General features: G+C 36.3%; 1 protein-coding gene across 1 annotated transcript; it reads right to left on the bottom strand.

Annotated features, from left to right (window-relative positions):
- Positions 1-2,355: 2,355 nt before the first annotated feature.
- Positions 2,356-14,261, bottom strand: LOC136025135 (nucleolar protein 14-like). Its single transcript, XM_065700882.1, has 3 exons — positions 14,037-14,261; positions 7,096-7,253; positions 2,356-2,568 (listed from the first exon to the last, which is right to left on the bottom strand). Exons 1-3 carry the CDS (start codon positions 14,161-14,163, stop codon positions 2,389-2,391), a joined length of 465 nt encoding a protein of 154 aa, XP_065556954.1. The 5' UTR covers positions 14,164-14,261; the 3' UTR covers positions 2,356-2,388.
- Positions 14,262-14,583: the final 322 nt, after the last annotated feature.

The raw sequence follows: 14,583 nt of genomic DNA, 5'->3' as shown, positions 1-14,583 counted from the left end.
GTCGCCACTTATTACCAAACTAATACTATTTTAAATAAAATTAAATTCTTGCAAAGTAGTGACTAATAAAAAGCAGAAAAAAAATCGGAAGCATTGAGAACACTGATTTCCAAACTTGACTAGGCCCATCAGTATTTATATGACGTGCACCGCTTTATCTTCTTCTATCAAAGATTCTCTAAGATGAGAGGGCCATTATGTAGGCATGTATTTCATTCTTTCACCAGCTAGAGAGCGTTTCAGAGTAGATACTTCAGAGAAAGCTTTGTTAAGCACTGCACATTCCACTGGAAAAATACATCGAGGAGGTACAGTAGAAGATGTCATAGTCACATTCTCAATTGAGACATATTGTTCTATATTTAACCCTAAGGCAAACGCGCGCCAATCTTTGTCTCGACGGTTGGGCCAAATTTAAAAAAAAAAGAAAAAAGAAAACCTGAAAAACACCAAAATATTGAGGTGTACTGGGGAGGGTGAAACGATTATAATCTAAAAATCAAACTTCATTGAAAAAAAAATTTGGAAACAAAATTCATGTAACCCGACATAAAATAAGGCAATGCTCACATGTTCAACGTTTTCATGTTCTTATGTTATGAAGCATTATAAGTAACCAGGAAAAAGGATAGGTTCATTTTGCAGGGCATAAGGCCCAAGCTACGATCGTAGAAGAAAAAAAATATGCAGAATAGACCCCTCAAAGAGCCGCCTTAAAGCCCCACCCAAAGCCAAACAGCCAAACTGATACAATGTACTTGCTTTATTGAAAATTCATTACAAAAAAGCTTTAGATCTCCGCATTTTGCCATTTCTATCTGTACTGCCTCCCATTACTGCACCTCATTTTCTACCATACTATCTGCACCACAGTCTTTTCCTATCTACACCACAACCCTTACATCATTGCACATGAGTTTCCTACTGTTCAAAGCAATGCTGCAGATCACTGAGAATCATATTCTTCAGTAGATCTAATTTTTGCTTTCACTTCTTCTACAAACAGAAAATGTGCTCTCTACAATACTCTTTTCCCTTTTGAAAACGGATAAGAGACGATCTGGTGAGGAAGATGCATGACAGCAGTTACATTTTTGTTCACCAAAAGATCTTTACAGCAAGCGCACTCTGCGCCAGAGCATTGTCTTAGTGTAAAATCTATGAACTTTTACTCCATCGAACTAGTTTTTTCTTTCTTGCTCTTCCTCTGAACTTTTTCGGGACCACATGTAGTACTGCTTATTGGCCCTTTAGCTCACAGATACTCATTCAATCATTATAAAATCATAAACATAGACCTTGTTCAGCCTTTGGCAATGAGTGATTCTTTCAGCGCATAGATTGTTATTTATTCAGGGTCGTGCTGAAGAATCCACATTTCGTCACACGTGATTCATTTTCCAACCAGCACAGGATCTTCTGTGTGACGGAATCTAATATTTTACTTGTGTGTCAAGTTATTTGACATGATTTTCGCACAAACTTTCGTCATTTGCGAATCTGGATTTAAAATTTCTCTAACTGTCTCTCGGCGAATGTTCGTAAAATCCATCAGAATCCAAAACTCGAACGTCAGTTCTCATAGAGGATTTCAATAATTTTTCTGACGTTTCCACCAAATCTTGACGTTGCACGTCGATCGCAATATCCATCATTTTCAACAACGATCAGACCTTCCAAAAATCCTCGTTCAAAAAATCGAAAACCTGACATGTTATTTCTCCAAATACCTCCAGCAACAATTACAAAATTTCAGACAACGGTTTTTTTTTATTTCAAAGGGATTTCAAACTACAGTATTGCTAAATTTCTATTCTTATCATGACCGCGGCACTCAGATACAAATATGTCTTACTCAAACAAGGATTAAAAGAACCTTAAATCAGATAGAAGAACGACAACGTCTAACCTGCAGAATTTTTAGTCTGTATGATTAGAGAAACCACGTGGTTCAATCTCCTCTCTGCCCCGCCCCAAGCCATCCCTATTCCATTACCAAATTTGCAGCTGGAAGGTTGGCATATGGCGCCAAGTTTAAATGGTTCATATGGCGCCAGTATAAAAAAAAAACTTGCAAGAATTTTCAATGTACATGATTGGAATAACAAGATGGGCCCTTAAATTTTCCCCCATAGCCCTCCCCCTTCTACGGCCATACGTTTACTAGATGTGTTGGATCATAGTCCCTTGTTTAAAACAAAGACATGCAAGGATTTTTAATCTGTACTTCTTGGTCCTGTGGACCTTCCAGCCCCGAGTAGTATGTCACAATAACAACTTTAAATCTTAACTTTTAAAAACTTTAAATAACAACTTTGAAATTTTTGTTCTTTCCGTTCCTAATGTTTTATTTTTATTTAATTTTACTCAAAACGAACTGCTAGATTGTCAGCAAAATCTTACCTCAACTAAAATCGCCGAAAGCATCAATCCTCGAGCTACTCGATCAAATGACGTAACAGAACTATTTTCCAGAAGTTGTGTGCAAAGGATCAAGGCTGGTGTCGTTACAGGATGTTTAAAATCTGAAGCAGGACAGAGCATGCCAACTATTTTCAAAAATATTATCTGAAAAACAAAATATTAAGTAACAGTACACTGTAAGAAAATTTCAGTCTTAAACACATGCATAATTTTGAATGAACAATACAGTTTAAAAAACGTTAATATCGACTTATTTAGATTTACGAATAATAACGGGTCAGATTAAAATCAACTATTTAATTACGATTCAATTAATAATTATTTAATTACACAATGACATAGATTCCAAGTTATTTCTTTCTTCTTCAGTTGTAAGCATAGGGTCTTTTTTGGGGGGAGGGGGGGTATTAGCCACTGACTCTCCGTGCACCAATTATAGTTATTTTAAAATGGTTCCTTTCACCGTGCAAAATACAGATTAGCGAGAGGTGCATCCCCTGTACGTCGAGTGTCCGAACTTCCATAAGGCACTACTAGTGCATAAGAAAATGTGCTTTGTCTTCCTCTTTCAACCAGCAAATAGAAAAATTGTATTGGATTAACGTGAATTATATCTATGTCGATGATAAAGTATTTGTGGGTAGAAAATTCACCCACACTAGTAGTCACCGAAGAAAAATACTACCTGGCCAATTAAATCTCAGATTTCCCTATGCTATTTAACTCCATACATAAAAAGCACTGAAAGAAAAATACTTTAAAAACCTACACCAATATTCATCAACGAATAACTTAGATGAAAAAGGAATAAATTCAACCTTTAACTACAATTAATAGAAATTTTGAAAGCTAAGACTTCTTGCTAGAACACTATGTCTTCTTGCATTTTACACAAGGCTGTTATCTGCAAAGCCTTTGTGATATTGAGGATAAGACCTCCTTCTGAAAATCAAAGCTTGTCAGACTAGAAATAGTTCACTCATAAACTTAATAGATCTTGTCGATTTTCTTTCTCGATTCACTACTAAAAACTTAGCCTAACAATAAGGAATACGTGTAAAATAAGTACTACTACCCGTGAAAAATGAGTCTTGGAAACTGAATCGGATTTACGTTGCTAGGTGAACGCAGTTTTGAAGCAGCCTTTGGTGGGCTTCGCCAACGAAAGTGTTGCAAGAGCAGTATTTAGATTTTTTTTATACACCATCCCAGTTCTCGACTGAGGGTCGGGAACTGCCTGCTCAAGCTGGCCTGAAGCTTATTATTACGTATATGAAGGGGATTACCCCTCCTCAACATCTCGATCTTTACGCTAAAATGTTTTAGCACTTTTGAGAAAGCTTCTTATTGGTCTTATTAAACGAACCTTGTGTTTCAGGAGTCGTTCTTAAAAAATTGGGACAGAATTTAAACTTTAGCGTAAAGAGCGAGGTGTTGAGAAGGGGTAATCCCCTACATATGCGTAATAAGTTCTGCTCGTTTTAAGTTCTAATTTTGCTACTTACTTTAGGTTGAAAAAACATATTTTTATTTAATTTCTAATGGTTTTTAAAATAATACCAGGGTATCTGGCACCATCTCCACAGAGAAATCCCCCTCCTGACAGAAGTATCCTCTAGACAATTCAATCCCAGTAAAAATTTAACCCAGACAATTACGCTTAACAGCTCCACACGTAAAATTGAGACGGAAAAGACAAAGTAAGACACATAAAAAGAATTTTTTACAGGAATTCTAGCAGATTCCACCAATGTATAGTTTCCCCTGACCAGTTCATCCCCCTGGAAACTGCCCTCCCCATAGTAAATTCCTTCTTGAAAAAACCCTCTTAGAAATTCCTCCTTGGAAAAATCCCTAGCAGAAAATTCGCCCCCTCCCCCACCCAAAAATGTATACATACTTCCCAATATCAAATACTATGCGTATACAATGGGCAGATTTTATAAATTAAAGACCATTCCCCTGGGGCTAAAGGGGGGGGGGCATGTTATACCCAAAGGCATTGTTATTGGGCCTTTAAATTATGATGAACAAGATTACAATCTCAAAACTTTGATCAGAAGATTTTGGGAAAAAAGGGGTTGGGGAGAAGACCTTGTTACCCTACAATCTTTTTGGTCACTCCAAAAAGCACTAGAACTTTTAATTCCGTTCAACGAGTCCTCTCACGATATTCTAGGACCAATGGATTGACACTATCAACCGTGGAAAAAAAAGAAAAAAAAACAAACAAATAAAGACGCATCCGTGATCTTTCTTCTGGCAAAAAATATAAAACTCCACACTTTTACAGATAGAAGCTTGAGACCTCTTCAGTAAAGTTTTCTGATACGCTGAATCTGATGGTGTGATTTTCATTAAGATTCTATGAGTTTGAGGGTGTGTTTCCCCCTTTATTCAAAAATAAAACAAATTTTCTCAGGTTCGTGGCCTTTAATGGGTGAGGCTGAACTTAATGAAACTTATATATTTTAAATCAACATAACAAGCCAATTCTTTTAATATATCTATTGGTATCAAAATTCAGTTTTTTAGGGCTTTGGTTACTATTGAGCCAATTCGTTTCTTACTTACAGTTCGTTACCACGAACTGTTTGATATTCACAGTTACCGATGATCTGTAGCTAAAAGATGATAAGATCTGCTTACTCAAAAAAATTTTATATGGAGATACTTGAACGAAGAAGAAACGCCTTTCTGAAGTTTACAATTTTTTCTCTAGTCAACTAAATAGTATTAAAAAGAAAAACTATGTTTCAAAATTAAAAATTGTATGGGTCTTGCGATTATAGTCTCGTATAGAACTTCAAGATATCTCTTCGAGAACACGAAATTTAAATTCTGTATCCTTTCTTGATTTCTATGAAATAATTCTGGCACCTTTATCTCAAAAACATGAATCCCGATTCATCTATTATTCCCTAAAATTTCTTATTTTGACGTTATTTTCTTAAATTTCGTACTGACATAAAACTTGGGTCCAGAGTTAAACTTTGGATGGGCAGAAAGAGTGTCTCTAAGGGTATCTCTAAATTCGAGTTACCGTCACGTTTAACGGAAAAGTTTATCAGATCTCAACAAAACTTTTTGGGAAGCCACAGTAATTCCCCTTGCTTTTGTGGGATTATTATCATTTCTGACCTCTGAGTACGCGAGGGAGTCCTTAAATCCTAGACATCACGACATCTTTCACAGCATTACGTTGACCTTAATCAGAGATGGTGATAATCAAAAGCCTCTTTTTAAAGTTTCCCTAATTGGGGTAAAGTTAACCTACCATAATGTATGTGGGGAATTGGGTATGTGGAATTCATAAGCTACTGCGGTCAGAAAATTTAACAGAACTGGTCGTCAAATTCTAACAAAACTTGTTGAAAAGCCTGACCCAACCACTGTAGGAGGGGACACAACCCTGAGTTTGGTCAATAGGAAATTTTCCAGAAGAAGGCATCTTCACTATACTCGATGACATAGAAAGGCTAATGTCCCAGCAATTCATTCGAGAGTCGAGGACCAATCTGATCTCTGCTAGGCGGAGAAGAATTCTTAACCGTTGTGCCCAGTATATCTGCCGAAAAAATCCATCAGATTTCAGTCAAACTTTTCCAGAAATAACAGGTCCTAACTGTACTTTTTATGGAATCCAGCTTTATTCTGACCTCTCTGAGGGCAAGAGAGTACTTGAGGGCAAGTTTGTACTTGGAATGACCTTTGCAAGGGGGAAGGGTAAAGGTTTCAAAAGTTCGTTTCATCAGCCTAGTTAATATCTAGGCGAGCTGACTTTGATCAATACCAGCCTTTTTTCTTTTTTTATCTGTTCGATCCCATTCCTTTGGGAGAAGAGCTACATTCTTTTAAATTGCATACATCAGAAGAGCTTATCAGAAATTAAATGCGTCACACGCTAGCAATATAGTTTATTTGTGTCCTTAGGGGGTTCTGTTACGATACCACAGCTTGAACAGCAATTACTACTTACAAGAAACATAACTTATTTCTGGATTAGTCTCATCCCACAACAAACGGTTACAGCGTTTAACATTATGTTCGTTTTAGCTGTATTTTTTTCCATTTTAGTGGAAGGGCAGAATTTCCTTTATTTTAAACAATTGTCTTCTACCTAAAATCACAATCACATCTAATTTATTAATTTTTTTTTTTTAAATCCGACTTTTTTTTCAGCCATTCTGCACCAAACAACTAAATTCTTAAACTTCTATTTATTTATCTATAGACTCAACCCTTAGTATTTCTGATATAAGAAAAATTTGGTTTTTAGCAATATATAAATTTATTTAAAACCCATGAAGAAGGTTCCTCAGTAAAAGTTTGTTTTCGTGCTTATTAAAGAAGAAATGATAAATCTATACGGCGAACACACAGAATGGCAGTGATGCTTCTATTTCTTTTAATGAAAGGTGACTAAATTTCGAATAAGAACAACTAAAACAACTGGTAAGAAAATTCCCCCTTCGCAGAGCTCTTAAATCGTTTCGCAGAGCATACATTAGTATGTCCATAAAAAATAGCTTCGGGTAGCCAAGTATCTGAATACCACATGAAAAAGGCCATGAAAGGCTACTTAAGAAAAAACCCTGAATCAAGCCCAAAACCGAGTTAAATAGAGCGCAAATTTGGGGTAATTAGTGAAAAAAAATGACGTCTACTTACAACATTCAAGGGAATTGGTGTCTTGACTTTTTTCCCTTTACTGTTATCAAAATGTTCTGAGATGACCTCTCGTAAAGCTGTGCAGCAAGGCATTGGTATGAGGTTGATGATCTCAAACATAATCATATTTAGATTTGGAAGTAGAGACAGTCGGTTGTCTATCAAAGAAAAATAATGAAACAAATATACTTCAAATGTTACAAGTCGGAACAATACCTTGAAAAAAAAAACAACTCAGCAAGATACAACATTCCCATAAACTTAAATGAAACAGCAAAATCACACTTTTTTACTGGAACAACTAACCTAGGGTCAAATTCTTATGGAGGAGGCTAAAATTTGTTTCTTATCTTGATAGTTGGTCATTTAGATAAGCTTAGGCAAACATACCATTAAGTTTGGACAACCTTTACTGGCAAGGTGACTTTTACTGGCAACTTTTGCTAGGATGCGAATAGATTTAGAAAGTTAAATCATTTGAAACAGGTCAGGGGAACTTATATGGTTCACAGACATTTCTGTATCGTAAAATAAAGTTTTTTTTTCAAATCGGTCAGATTACATATTGCGACTTTCCTGCATAAGAAAAAATTGCTACCCTTGGACAGACTTATTTCCTGACAACCAAAATTACAAAAACACGACTAAGTTCTTAACGTTATCTAAATTAGTGTTTTTCAACATGGTATAATTTAAACTGTACTACTTGTAATTCTGGTAGGCATATTCAATTTCGCCACCGGTTTCTAATATTCATTATAAAATATCGAGCGCGAGCTCTTAAGCGGCCCCTTTAGTAACACTTAAGTACAAGCTAAGAACTTGGAACTCAAATATTTAACATGCAACATCATTATTAAATATAATTCATGCTTGAAAAACGCAACAGTACAAAATTACTAAATTATACAGCTAACCAAATCATCACTGAAATAAACACAACTAAAGAGCAATAAAAAAGAGATATTAATAATAATTACAGAATAATTCATTAAAAAAAATATTAATAACAGAAAAAAAGACCAAAAATATTTAAATTGTCCTGTCTTGTAATCCAGTCCCACGCTCACCAACTGCTCACAAGGACATGCTTTTTTAACCGGTTTTTGAATTGTGGCACACTTTTCGCTTCCCGAATTGAGCCTGGAAAGTTATTCCAGACCACCGAATCCGTGTGCTTTGCCACATGGCTTGAACGAATCGTACCTCTTGGCTCACTTACCAGGTCTTCAGCATTTCTCGTTGCATACCCGTGATAAAATGAATTAAAAAGCAAAAAGTTATCAAAAACATTAGGCGCGAAACCATTCAAGCTCTGAAACACAATAATACCAATCTGAAAATTTCTAATTTGACCAACATTCAAAATTCTAAGTTTCCTTAAAATCGACACTGTACTTAAAACTCCTGCATCATACTTACCAATTAATACCAATGCTTTATTTTTCTGAATCTGCACTTGTTTAAAATTGCACGTAAAATTACTAGCCCAAATCATACATCCATAATTTATGTACGGCACAATCAAAGAGTAATATAAAAGAACTAATTTATGAGAAGGTAAAAAATGTTGAAAACGTCTTAAAATCCCAAGGCCACGCGCTACCTTACACGCAACTACATCAGCGTGTCTTCTCAAGCTGAGGTATCGAGAATGAATCCTAGGTACCGCCCTTCTTCAACCTGTTTTAATAAAGAGCCATTTATTACTATGTCACTGGGAAGATTTGGAGATACGCCCGTCCGATCAAATAGAATATAATCACTCTTTGCGGCGTTAATGATAAGTAAGCTAGCACCTACAAACTCACTCAACCCTTGCAGAGCTCTGTTTGCTTTCTGGGCCAATTTTTCAAGAGTTTTCGCTGCCAAAACAAGTGCTTTTGGAAGCACAAGAAATAGAGAACCGCATACTGTCAACGTACACTAAATACAACAGGGTCATAAGCCGAAACCCTGAGGAACTCCATATGAAACAAGAAAAAACCTAGATAACTTTTCTATTAGTTTTACCCTCACTGACTTGCCCTATAAATACAAACTAAACCAATCGAAATATCTCCCTTTTATACCCAAATCTCTTAATCTATCCAATAAAATATTGAAATCAACGTTATCAAACGCTTTTTTTAAATCTATAGAAATACTAATACAATACTCACACTTTTCTAAAGCTAAATTAACATTTTCTAAAAGATGCTGTACAGCACGCGAAGTCGAATGACCTTTTTGGAATTTGAACTGGCCATCATACAATGCATGCAGGCTCGTGAGGTGATCCCAAAGTCTTCCATGGAGAACGTTTTCATAACTTTCGAAAACGCTTGCGAAATAGAAATAGGTCGCCAGTTTGATATATCCAATTGAGTGCCCCCTTTGTAGAAAGGTAGAATCTTTGCTGTTTTCAATAATTTAGGAAAAAATCCCTTCTCCATATTAGGTGCACTAGCACAGCACTGTTCCATCCAACCGAGCACTGTTCGACCCAATCGAGCTGATGATCTTTGTTAATTCAGTTGAATCACAGGGACGAAATTCCATTTCCATTCCCAGGCCCCGCTCACCAGCAAACGAGTTGCCGTTCACAAGAGCTTGGGAATTTCTAGTTTCCGCTTGTATCTTCGTTCCAATGTTAGTAAAATAAATCACCAAACTTATCACACAACTCTTGCCTATCCTCTACAATAACTCCTTCGATTTCAGTTAGAGGATTTTGAGTTCTCCGAGGCCCGCTAACCAGTTTATTGACAACTTTTCAAGTTCTTTTCGGATTTGCTTTATTTTCCTCAAAAAGTGCCGAGTAATACCGTTTCTTTTTTTCTTTTTCAGTGAATTCGCCATATTCCAAATCTGTTTAAAATGAGCATTATCATCCTCCTTTGGATATGTCAGATAATCTTGAAACGCACTCTCCCTCTGTCCAAATAAGTTAACTAGCTTTTCACCAACCCATGGTTTTCTTGGTCTCTGTCTGTGTGTCTTCAGCGGAAACGTTTTATCAAATGCAGTAGTTACGATGCTACTAAATTGCCCAAAAGCTTCAAACGGGTCTTCCTGGTTCAAGAAAGATTCAAAAGATGTTGCACTTATTTCTTCTCTAACATCCGAATGTTTTCATGTCTCTCCAATGATTTTATCTTGCTTTTTCTGGCGTGACACTTGTAAATCTATACTAAATACGATCAGGAAACGATCAAATGCCCAATTCACTACAATATTAGAAAATGCCTTTTGGATATACTTTGAAGAGACAAACACATTATCAATACGGGTACCAGAGTGATCTGTGACCCTAGTAGGTATGGTTACTGTTAGAAAAAGATCATTAGAAACCATAAAATTTATAAATCTAGGTTGGAAAATTAAAATCATTCATGCATAATCATTCATCAAAATTAAAATCATTCATGCATAAAAACTCTTGCTGTGACCTCTGAACCGTCATTAGAAAAGTTTGGAAACCTTCAGTGAAATCCTCATACGACGCACTTACTATTGATAGGATAATTTTCCTCTGGCCAAGCCTCATACCACTCTCAATTTCAATGGAAAATGTTTCTACCTTACCTTCTCTCCAGACATCAAGATCCTTCCTTGGCTTCCATTTAACTGAATCACTTACTATGAAAACGAGGTTCGTCAAAGCTCTACTCCTCACGATAAGCTGATGGCCCGGAAAACCAGAAGACGAGAGAGGACTATCCTGACTCAAAAAACTCACAAAGGGCGTTAACATGGAGATTCCAAGATTTCGAAAGGAAATCAAATATCTCATCATACGAAGAAGTAAGGCGGAAGTTCCACGAAGACGCATTGAAACCAGCATTTTGCATAATTCCAAGATACGAGGAATCGCGTTATACTGCAAAGATATATAACTCACTGCAGACTCTTCATTCGCCAAATCCGAAAGAGAATAACTATCAGAATCAAACGAGCAACTTTCCAACTGGCTAAACCTTAATGTGGTACCGATTGGAACATCACACATGTTTATATCTAATAAACACTTCCATAGCTCTCACTGTGAGAAAAAAAAAGATAAAATGATAAGAATAATAAATGAAAAGAGACCGAAACATTGATAGACAATAAACCAAAACAACAAAATAAGCGCAAGCAACTAACAGTCGCCAGTGACCGAATCCTGCGAGGAATTTTGCGAGCAGTCTGTTGGGAGTTTTACGGGAATTATATCAGACCAGACATTTCGCACTCAAAAACTACCCCTTGCCACATTCACAATGTCACGACGGCGTTTCGTTAGAGCCTCAGACACGAAGATACCCGACTTAGCAATTTAGGTTTGCTCTTGAAACTTTCCTTGCAATTTCGCTGTTTCTCAATTTCACAATCACCGGTGTAATATCTCTTTGGCCTTGTATAGTGGAATTGTTTAAATCGTAGCGGTAAATATTCTGAATGTCATTTTACAAAAAACCGGTGACTCCCATTTTCTGTTTTATGATATTCGTTGTTGTTGCTTTCAAATCTTCACTCGGTAACTGCTTCACACCATTGAAAGCTAGGCTATCTAGGAGCTCTTCTTGTTCAAAATCGTCTATTCCACTTTCCTTCTGTGCCATGCGATTTTCCAACCCTTGAATTTCTGCTTTCAAACTTTTTTGTGATTGTACAATGACCTGAAGCTTTGATTTAAACTCAAGATGCACTGAGGCACATATTTTACTAATTATCGTCTAGTACGATTGCTTTAAGGAATCCCCACGTTGTTTATCCTCACAATTTTCTAAAACTTTCTCACTAATTTTTTCCATCATTGATTTTTGCGTTCTTGCAATCTCATTCTCGCTAGCAACAATTCTCTCCAACAGCTGAGACGACAAACTCGCTGGTTTTTGATTTTGAGCTCAGCGTTCGATTTGCTTTGTTTGTAGATTTCAGGAGAGTTCTTAACTTGTTCAAACGCAAACTTTACTCCTTTTCCCGTTTTTTGCGACGCTTCCTTTATATGAACTTCATACGATCCCAAACTTTTTTCAGTGAGTCTTATTTCCTTGTGATCTCCATAGCAGAAAACAATGACGTTTTCTCGGCCTTTGCTATCTTTAACAATCTACAAGACTATGACTGGTCATAACGGAAATCCTTGGAAATGAGCTAGGGCTAAACCCAGCTATTTAAAGGACATCTTGAAGATAGAAACGAGAAAAAAAAATCAAAATAAATCACGTATCTTGTAGTGAGCAGGCCCACGGATGGTATTGGCAATAACCTTAGTGGCGGGTAGTCCGATGGACCTTGGAGACGTGCAAAAGTTTATTCTATTGTACTCTGGCATCCGCAACAAAGGTTATAATATTATCCAATTATTCAAAGCAAATTGTTCACAGAACTATACAATATTGTACACAATTTTAATAGTTGCACAATAAAATAAATATCCAGACAATAGTCCTCAGTGAAAACTGGTATTGATCTTAATAGGTCAAAGACTGACAAAAGACTGAAACCATATACACAACCATATTGTCGCATATAGTTAAACATATGTAAGCATATTATATATAAAGAGATGTTTTAGGTATCCATTACTTAATGCTTTATTTCAACACTGGTCATACTATCGAAAATCACGTTCCACAACTAGACAGTAGAGGGAAAAGCTCATTCCAATCTTGGTAATGTGCTATCTGATTAAAACTATCTGTAAGAAGCTAGAGCGAATTCACCAGATGATGAGCGTACACATATGAAACTTTGGATTTTTTTATATAGGAATCTCAGTTAAAGGTAGCTGATGACCAGGATTGCCCCACTAGCGATATATTACAACTTTAGTAGCTTTGTTCCTCCCTGGTGATTTTTTCCCCGTATTGCACCCCGTATTTCCCTGTATTGATTTGTGGCAAATCACTGAAGGTAATTTTTCTTCTTCTTTTTTTTTATTACCGAATCCTTTCTGGAATTCATAGTCACTACATACAAGTTTCTGAATTGAAAGAACAAAATAAATCTGTTCAAAAGCCAAAGCCAAAAGAAAAGTCAACTTTTTAGGTAGAAACTTTGGGATAGAAACGTTTGATAGTTTAAACAAAGAGGGCCAAAGAGAATCACTTGGAAACACAACTTTTGTGGGTTTGCCTTTTTAGCGACTTTTTCTGTCTATCCACTTAATTCATATAATGGTTCTAGGCTCATTACCCCTGGAAAATTCCTCCCCAAGGACAATTCCCCCAGGAGAAATCCCACTGTGGGTAATTACCTCCTGAGGGACCCCCCTCCCGCGGACAATTCCCCCTAGGAAATTCCCCAGTGGATAGTTATCAACCGGAAAATTCCCCCGGCAGGTAAAACTGAGCCGGCAAAGGGAAAGTAAAAGAAAAAAATAATGAAGAAAAGAAGGAATTTTGGAATATTTTAACTACCTATATTCTCTAATAAAGGCAGAATATTATGGTGTTGAACATCCTATATTATTTATTTTTGTAATTTTTTCTTATACTTTTCATGACTTTGGGTGTAAGATAAATTTTTAAGAAAAGAACTTGGAGGTATGAAATTAGTTACAAATGTAGAAGGGTTGCACGGCAATGGAAGTGCACAAAGATACAGGCCGGGACTAAGAAGTGCAAGTAATTACATCCTGTGTACACGGTCTGGCACCGACGTCTATAGAACAGGATACCAGTTTACCCCTTACGATCGAAGATTGCACGCGGAGGGGGAGGATTGTCCACGAGTGGAATTCTCCGAGGAGATTAGCCAGCCAGACAATTTTTTCATTCGTTTACAACCTATGTTTCTTGACTACAAATCCTCTTTACTTTGGCTCTCCGCCAAGTAGGATCAAAGCCTGGGTTAAGCATCTCCAAACAACCCGCTGGTCTACACAAGACTTATTTAGATAGTTATTTTTAAAAAGATAAAAAAAAATCTTTGCATTTAGTACGTAAAAAAATTTTATACTTATAACTTACTTGTACCAGTATTTTCAGTTTCTGCCTCTTCCGCAATATCATGAGCAAGCTGAATTAAAAACTTGAACAGAACTTCAGCTTTTGCTTTATTTTCTCCACTTAGAGTAGGATGATTGCATTTCAGCATTCGCTCTAAGAGTATTGATTGATCCTTAATAGTGTAAGAGCATAAAAGCAAAACGAAATCTTCATAGGATTCAGGTACTAGAAAAGAAAGTGTAAATGATTTTCTTTTTTTCTTTTCGACACTTCATAAGACAATGACCAAATTTATCCTTTAGATATTATTCAGCTTCAGAAAAATGAAAGCATGAAAATACATAAACAGAAAATACAGTTCGATAGAATGAGGACAAGGAGGAGTTTTATGTTAACAGGGCTTTACACAGCATTAAAGTATTGTCTTTGTCTACGTTTTTAAGGGCAACCTTTTTTTCTTTTTTCAGTTTTCTTTTTCTTCTTTATTTTTCAGCGTCACTATGAAGTACATATCGCCGAACCTTTGTTTTTTTTTAACTTAAATCTGGTAGGTATTGATGACCTTATC

The sequence above is a fragment of the Artemia franciscana genome, chromosome 3, assembly GCF_032884065.1.
Source record: "Artemia franciscana chromosome 3, ASM3288406v1, whole genome shotgun sequence".
In the NCBI taxonomy this organism is placed as follows: Eukaryota; Metazoa; Arthropoda; class Branchiopoda; order Anostraca; family Artemiidae; genus Artemia; species Artemia franciscana.
Note: the sequence above shows the minus strand (reverse complement) of the source record. Positions and strands in the feature narration are given on the sequence as shown.

What these genes read in the sequence shown, in the direction of transcription:
- LOC136025135 (XM_065700882.1), bottom strand. Translation starts at nt 14,163, where the DNA reads ATGCTGAAATGCAATCATCCTACTCTAAGTGGAGAAAATAAAGCAAAA. An exon ending in AACTGAAAATACTGGTACAA is followed by an intron (nt 7,254 to 14,036) that starts GTAAGTTATAAG and finishes TTTCTTTGATAG; the next exon opens with ACAACCGACTGTCTCTACTT. An exon ending in CACCAATTCCCTTGAATGTT is followed by an intron (nt 2,569 to 7,095) that starts GTAAGTAGACGT and finishes TTTGTTTTTCAG; the next exon opens with ATAATATTTTTGAAAATAGT.